Source organism: Belonocnema kinseyi, chromosome 5 (assembly GCF_010883055.1).
Source record: "Belonocnema kinseyi isolate 2016_QV_RU_SX_M_011 chromosome 5, B_treatae_v1, whole genome shotgun sequence".
NCBI classification, from domain to species: Eukaryota; Metazoa; Arthropoda; class Insecta; order Hymenoptera; family Cynipidae; genus Belonocnema; species Belonocnema kinseyi.
The window spans coordinates 141,019,999-141,028,794 of NC_046661.1; the positions used below are offsets into that span (position 1 = coordinate 141,019,999).

Below are 8,796 nucleotides of genomic sequence, written 5' to 3' on the forward strand. Positions count from 1 at the left end.
TTTCCTAGGAATCTTACGAAAATGTTTTTATTATTTATGCATCAAAATTGTAAAAAAAAATTCTAAAATCTGCAGGATTTTCTGAAAATTGTAGACAAAATTCAACTAATTTTCAAAGATATTTAGAAGTTGTGAAAAAATTTCAAAAATAATTTACAATTTAAAACAACTTCTAGAATTCTCAAGATTTTGAAGCTTTCTACGGATTTTTAAACTATTTAAAAAAAAAAATTGAATTTCTAATTCAGTAAGTGTTCAGGTAAAATTTTTTCAATTTTTCAATATTTGATGTTTCTAGCTTAAAATTCTTTAAAATGATATAATTTTGAAAATTTCAAATTCCTTGATTAATTCTTTAATTTAGGGCATTGAAAATGATAACGTGGATTTATATTTTTTTTACATTGAAAAATTTTAGTACTTTCAATTTTATACGCTTAAATTATTGAACATTTTTTAATTAAAATCTTTTAAATTTCAATTTTAAAAGTTCAAAATTTAACAGTTCCACTTTGATCATTCTTGTTAAAAATCGAACACTTTAAACATTTATTTTTTAACTAAAAATTCAATTTTTCTATTTTTGGTTGAAAAATGATCTTTTTTAGTCGCAAATTCGTCTTTTTTTTTGTATAAATTAATCTTCTTGGTCGAAAATTTAATTATTCTATTTCAAGATTGATTATTTTAGTTAAAAATTCATGTTTTGGTTTAATATTGAACTATTCCAGTTGAATATTTCCAATTTTATTTGAAAATTCATCCACCTTTTATGAAAATATAACTATTTTTTTATGTATTTTTTAAAAGTATTTTTGTTGTTTAAAATTTAATATAATCTAATTGAAAATTCCATAGTTGTCGTTGAAAATTCATATGTTTGGTTAAACATTAATTTTTGTTAATTTAAAATTGAATTCTTTAAGTTTTGGTTGACAATTGATATTTTTCTCTAAAAATTAATGTTGGTTTGCTTGTAATTTTTTATTTTCTAGTTTAAAAATCAACTATTTGGCTTAAAATGTATGAATTTTTTTTGAAAACTTGTATTTTTTTTGGTAGAAAATTAATCTTCTTGTATAAAAATTCATCTTTTTGGCTTGAAATTCAACTATTCCAATAGAAGATTTATAATTTTATTTAAAAATTTATCACGGGTTGAAAATTGATCTGTTTTGTTGAAAACCTGTTTTTTTTTTTTTAAGAAAATTAATTTTTGTAACTGAAAATGAACTATTTTGTTAAAAATTCACGTGTTCTATTTAAAAAATCGATTTTTTTGGGGTGAAAATTCAAATTTTTCGTTGAAAATTGATATTTTGCATGTAAAAATTAAACTATTTATTTAAAATTTTATATAATTTTGTGGAAAATTCATCTTTTTTGTAGAAAATTAATCTTTATAGTTACAAATTTATCTTTTTGGCATAAAATTCAACTATTCGATTTTTGGTTGAAAATTGATCTTTTATAGTTAAAAAATCAACAATTTGGATGAAAATTGGTCTTTTTTAATTGAAAATACAACTATATAATTGAAAATCCACGTAATTTGTTCAAAAATCTTTTTTTTTTAATTCTTTTTTTATTTGAAAGTTATTTTTCTTGTTTAAAAATTCTTTTCGGTTAAAAATTCAAGTATTCCAGTTAAATATTTATCATTTAGTTGCAAATTCATCTTTTAGGTTGGACATAAAATTATTTTGTTGAAAGTTGAACTCTTTTGATTAAAAATTAATTATTTTTGTCGGAGATTCGTGTTAATTAAAAATTAATTTCTTTGCTTGAAAATGAGCTGTTTTGGAAACTTTTTTTTATTTGGATATTTTATTATTATTTTATTTCGATTTTTGGTTGATAATTTTTTTTTTTACTGAACATGTAAATATTATTCCAGTTGAATATTTCATAATTTTAGTTAAAAATTCATCTCTTTGGTTGAACATTCATTTTTTGAATAAAAATTCAATTACTCAATTTTTGGTTGAAAAATTATATTTTTTAGTTGAAAATTCGTCTTTTTTTGCATAAATTAATCTTCTTGGTCGAAAATTCAATTATTTAACAATTGAAAATTCCATAGTTCTAGTTGAAAATTCATATATTTGATTAAACATTAATTTTTTTTAACATAAAATTTAATTTTTCAAGTTTTGGTTGACAATTGATTTTTTTTCTCTAAAAATTAATATTTGTTTCTAAATTTAACTATTTCAGTGGATGATTCATTTTTTAGTTAAAAACTCTTATGTTTGGTTTAAAAAAAAAATTTTATCTCAAAATATTACTACTTAATTTTCGGTTGAAAATTATTATTTTTTTATTTATAAAATCAACTCTTTGTTTAAAAATTTATGTATTTTGTTGAAGAATTGTATTTTTTTGGTAAAAAAATTAATCTTTTTATTTGAAAATTCATCTTGTTGGTTTAAAATTCCACTATTCCACTAGAAGATTTAAAATTAAAAATTAAAAATTGATATTTTTTAACAGAAAATTGAAGTATTTCGTTAAAAATTCACTTGTTCTGTTTAAAAAATCGATTTTTTTGTAGAAAAGTAGTTAAATATTTCTCATTTTAGTTGAAAATTCATCTTTCTGGTTGGAAATGAAATTATTTGGATTAAAGTTAAACTCTTTTGTTAAAATTTAATTTTTTTCTCATTGAAGGTTCTTAATTTTAATTAAAAATTCATGCTTTTGACTGAAATTTTTTTTTTCACTGAAAATTTGAACATTAATCCAGTTGAATATTCCATAATTTTCCATTTTTGCTTGAAAAATTATCTTTTTTAGTTGAGAATTCGTCTTTTTGGTACTTTTAACCTTCTTCAATGAAAATTAATTTTAAAATAAATTTTATTGTTTACAAATTCATCTTTTGGCTTTAAAATTCAACTTTTCAGTTAAACATTTACATTTTAATTTAAAAATGCATCTATTGGTTACACATTAATTTTTTTAATTAAAAAAATTAATTATTTAAGTATTGTTTGACAATTTATATTTTGTAGTAAAACTTGATTTTTTGCTTGTTTGAAAATATAACTATTTCAGTTAAAGATTCATGATATTAGTTTTAAACTCTTAATGTTTGGTTGAAAATTAATTTTTTTAATTAAAAATTTTACGATTATATTTTCGATTGAAAATTACTATTTTTTCAGTTCAAAACCCAAATATTTGTTTAAAAAAAGTTCCTTTTTTAATAAAAAATTAAACTACTTCGTTAGAAATTTATGTTTTTTGTTAAAAAATTGTACTTTTTGGTTGAAAATTCAATCCTTTTATTTGAAAATTAATCTTCTTGTTTGAAAGTTCATCTTTTTGGTTAAAAATTCAAATATTCGAGTTAAATATTTATAATTTTAGTTAAAAATTCATCTTTTAGGTTAAAAATAAAATTATTTGATTTATTAATAAACTTCCCATAAAAATTTATATCTCTGGTCGAATATTTATTTTTTGATTAAAAATTTAATTATTTAATTTTTCGTTGAAGAACTATTCATTTTAGTTGAAAATTCGTCTTTTTTTTTGTATTTTTAATCCTCTTCGTTAAAAATTTATTTTTTTTTTGGAAAAAATTTAAGTATTCCAGTCAAAGATTAATCATTCTGGTTAAAAATTCATCTTTCTGATTTCAAATTCATTTATTCTAGTTAAATATTTATAGTTTTATTCAAAAAATCTACTTGTTTATTTATTGATTTCTTTATTTTTGTATTTTAAAATTTAATTAAGTTTTGGTTGACAATTTATCTTTTTAAGTAAAAATTCTTTTTTTTTGTCTTGGTTTAAAGTTGAATTATTCCAGTTGAATATTGATAATTTTATTCGAAAATTTATCACTTTGGTTGAAAATTGAACTACTTTGTTGGCAATTCATTTTTTTGGCGAAAATTAATTTTTTCAACTGAAAATGTATTTGTTTCAATTTTTGTTGAAGATTTATCTTTTCTACTTCCAAATTCAACAATTTGGATGAAAAATTGTCTTTTAGATTGAAAATTCAACTATTTCGTTTAAAAATCACGTATTTTGTTTTAAAAAATCGATTATTTGTTGGTAGCAAATTATCTTTTTCTATTAAGTTTGATCCTCTTGTTTAAAATTTCTTCTTTTTTATTTGGATGTTTTTTGGTTGAAAATTATTCTTTTTGAAACTAAAAAAGGAATTATATTATTATTCCAGTTGAATATTCCATTATTTTAGTCAAAAATACATATCTTTGATTGAACGTTTATTCAATTTTTGGTTAAAAAATTATCTTTTTTAGTTGAAAATTCGTCTTTTTTGTATAAATTAATTTTCTTAGTTGAAAATTAATCTTGTCAAAAATTCAATTATCCCACTTAATTTCCATTCCAAATAAGTCAGTTTCAATTTCTATGCTTTTAAACTATTTGGTTTAAATTCAATCGTTTTAAATAAACAATTAAATATTGCTAAATATTTATCCTTTGTCTTTATTAAAATATTTTAGAGTGAAACAATATTTTTAATTTAATTTTAGTTAATTTAATTAATTTATTTATTAATTTATTTATTATTTATTAATATTTGGCTAAAATACTCGAATTTTTAACCAAAAATATGAATTTTCAAACAAAAAGATTAATTTTTTTTACAAAAAATAACGATTTTTCAACAAAATGCATGAATTTTCAACGAAATATTTAAATTTTTAACTAAAAAATACAAACTTTTAACAAAAAATGGAATAGTTAATTAAAATTATGAATCTTCAACGGGAATCGTTCAATTTTAAACCAAAAACGTGAGTTTTCAACCATGGAGATTAATTTCTACAAAAAAAAAACGAATTTTCAATTAAAAAATATAATTTAAAAAAATGTAATAGTTGAATTTTTTGTTTAAAAATGTAATTTTCGAGTAAGATCATGAATATTTATCTGTAATAGTTGAATTTTCAACTAAAATGATTAATCTTCAACTGGAATAGTGGAATTTCCAAACAAAAATATGAATTTTTAAAATAAAATGATTGAATTTTCAACAAAAAATATGAATTTCCAAACAAAAAGATGAATTTTTTGTTATAAAAAAGTAACTGTTTTTCAACAAAATACATGAAATTTCAACGAAATAGTTCAATTTTGTACTACAAAAGACAATTTTTCAGGTAAATAGTTGAATTTTTAACTAAAAAAATACCAATTCGTCGCAAAAAAGGAAAACTTAAATTGTAAGTTGAAGAAATTAAATTTTAACCAAACTGATGAATTTTTAACTAAAATTATGAATTTTCAACCATGAAGAATAATTTCTACCAAAAAAGACGAATTTTCAATTGAAAATATAATTTTTCAACAAACAGAAAAATATAATAGTTCAATTTATTGTTTTAAAAAAAAGTGATTTTCAACTAAAATGATGAATCTTTAACTGGAATAGTGCAATTTCCAACCAAAAAGATAATTTTTAAAATAAAATGAATCTTTAATCGGAATACTTGAATTTCGAACCAAGAATATTGAATTTCCAAAAAAAAAAGATTAATTTTTTTAACAAAATATATCAGATTTCAACGAAATAGTTCAATTTTTGACTAAAAAAAGACCAATTTTCAGGCAAACAGTTGAATTTTTAATTAAAAAATACCAATTTTTAACAAAAAATGGAATAGTTAAATTGAAATTTGAAAAAAAAAATTAATTTTTAACCAAACTGATGATTTTTTAACTAAAATTATAAATCTTTAACGGAAATCGTTTAGTTGTAAATAAAAAATTTGAATTTTCAACCATGAAGATTAATTTCTACCAAAAAAGAAGAATTTTCAATTAAAAAATATAATTTTTCAAAACAAACAAAATATAATAGTTCAATTTTTTGTTGAAGAAAAAGTAATTTTTAACTGAAATGACGAATCTTTAACTGGAATAGTCGAATTTCCAGCCAAAAAGATAATTTAAAAAATAAAATGTTGACTGTTTAACTGAAATTTTTGAATTTAAAAAAAATATATGAATTTTCAAACAAAAATATTAATTTGTTTAAAAAAAAACGATTTTTCAATAAAATGGTTCAATTTTTGACTAAAAAAAGACCAATTTTCAGGCAAACAGTTGAATTTTTAACTAAAAAATACCAATTTTTAACAAAAAATGGAATAGTTAAATTGAAATTTGAAAAAAAAATTCATTTTTAACCAAACTGATGAATTTTTAACTAAAATTATGAATCTTCAACAGGAATTAATGTTTTTGGTCGAAAATTTAAGTATCCAACTTATTTATTAATCATTTTAGTTGAAAATTCATCTTTTTGGTTTAAAATTAAACTATTTGAGTCAAAAATTTATAATTTTATTTGAAAATTGATCTCTTTTGTCGCAAAATAAATTATTTTGTTGAAAATCCATTTTGTCTTGTTGAAAATTAATTTTTTCAACTGAAAACTGAACTATTCCATTTTTTTTTATTGATTTTTTCTAGTTCAAAATTCAACAATTTGGATGATAATTTGTTCTTTTAAATTGAAAATTTACGTATTCTGTGAAAAAAATTTGTTTGTTGTAAAAAATGACGTTCTTCTTTGAAAATTGACCCTGGTTAAAAATCGTTTTTTCGTTAATAAATTTAAGTTAAATTATTCCAGTCAAATATTTATAATTTTAGTTGAAAATTCATCTTTTATGTTGGAAACCAAATGATTTGGTTAGAAATTAAATTCATATCTTTGTTTAAAAAATGTATTTTTTTTTAAATTTTAAACTTGTTTTTCTTTTTTAATGTTTTTTGGTTAAAAATTATTATATTTTTCAATGAAAATGTAACTATTATTATAGTGCAATCATCAATAATTTTAATTAAAATTTTATCTTTGGTTGCACATTAATTTTTTAACTAAAAATTTAATTATTAAATTTTTGGTTGAAAAATGATCCTTTTCAGTTGAAAATTCGTCTTTTTTTTTGTATTTTTAATATTTTTGGTTGAAAATTAATCTTTTTGTTAAAAAATTTCAATTATTCTAGTTAAAAATTAAACTTATTCCAATTAAATATCTCATAGTTTTAGTAGAAAATTCATCTGTTTCATTGCACATTATTTTAACTTAAAAATTGAGTTTTGGTTTACAATTGAGCTTTTTTAGTAAAAATTAATTTTTTGTTGAAAATTCTTGTTTTATTTTTTTATTATTTAAAATTAGTTCTTGCAACTGAAAGTTTAACTCTTACATTTTTTGTAAAAAATTGATATTTTTTAATAAAAAATTTAAGTATTTCTTTCAAAATTCATTTTGCGGAAAAATTGCAAAATTCGACCGAAAAACCCCAGGAAATGATCGGGAATTAAAAAACAAAATTAATTAATAAAATTAAATTAATTTTTAAAAAAATCGCCCGCCAAGTCGCCACCTTTTTTTTATATCTAATTCCGGGCATAAAATCAGAAAACCCTGATTTAATTTCTATAAATTTTCAAATTCCTTACGAATTAATCGGTTTGATCCAATTTTCTGATTTATTTTTTGTTATTTTATCCAGTAAATATAGCAATAACTGGTTGTAGGTCATTTTTTCAATTTCCTCATTGACCTGAAATATCTAAAAAATGGTCTGATATTTTAATTTATTCTTGATAATTGTTTAAAAAATTAATTTTAAAATTATTCTGAGTTTCCTAAAACGGGTCTTAAAATTTTTTTTAATTAAAAAAATACCTTTAAAGCGCAGGAAGCAGCAAATTTAACGTCGTACAAAATCTGTTTCAGTTTTTTGATCGTATATTTAAATTGCCTTTTTTTATTCAAAGCAGAATTTACTCTGATGTGTATCTGATGTAAATGAACTTCCAATTCTCGTCGTCGAAAGTCTAGTTTTGATTCTTGCTTTTTAACTTCCTCAAAAATCACTTCTTTATCTTTTTCTGAATATTGAGAATTTATTTTCGCCCCTGACAAACGTTTTTTCATTTTTGAGTGACTGATTTTTAAATCAGAAACCAAACAGGCTTGAACTTTGCAAGTTATTATTCTACGGATAGTTTTTTTTCGATTTTCATCAATTTGTTCATTGTATATTTCTTTCGAATATCTAATTTCGGATAAAAAGATTTTAATGTTATAAAATCGTTAAAAATGTTAAAAATTGACTTAAAATCTGCCAAATCATAAAAAAATTTTACAGGAATCTTGAGAATATTTTTTTTTTGTCTTGGAACGTTTCAAAACCCTCAACAAATTTCTAAGTCTTTTGTAAGTCATAGCTTCAAAAATGCAGATTTTGTTTAAGTTTTGTAGAATCTTTTAAATTTTCTTTTAGAAAAATTTAAATTTCTACGAAATTTCTGTTAAACTGACTCGAATTTTTTCGTAAAATGTTTACCATGCCAAAAAAAACTTGCTTTAAAATAATTCAAAATATTTTTTTCAACATTTTGAGGAAAGCATTTGAGATGTTTCAAAATCTTTCAACATTTTTTTCTATAAAATTAATTTTGAAATATTTAAAAATCTTCTTTTTACAATTCCAATTCACAATTCCAAAAAATGTTCTACATTTTATTTAGAATTTTTTTTTTAATCTACGTTTCGAATTTTTTGAAATCTTTTTAAATTATCTTTAAAACTGATTTTTTAAAATTAAAAAGCATTTCTATATTACACAAAAATCTTGATAAAAAAAGATTCTCTTGAAAGTTTTCGCAATTCCTAAAAAATGGTCTAAATTTTATTTCGAATTTTTCAAAAATCTACGATTCGAATTCTTTGAAATCTTTTAAAATTATCTTCAAAATGATTTTTTGTATTCAAAAATCATTTAA

General features: G+C 19.9%; 1 protein-coding gene across 1 annotated transcript in view; it reads right to left on the minus strand.

Moving 5' to 3' along the window:
* LOC117173925 (uncharacterized protein C4H3.14c-like) overlaps window positions 1-8,796 on the minus strand; it is a 25,384-nt gene that overhangs the window by 1,199 nt on the left and 15,389 nt on the right. The window contains exons 5-6 of the mRNA XM_033362573.1: window positions 7,694-8,066; window positions 7,465-7,577 (exon numbers count right to left, since the gene is read on the minus strand). Of these exons, the coding sequence (XP_033218464.1) occupies window positions 7,465-7,577; window positions 7,694-8,066 (486 nt within the window). The remainder of the gene's footprint in view (window positions 1-7,464; window positions 7,578-7,693; window positions 8,067-8,796) is intronic.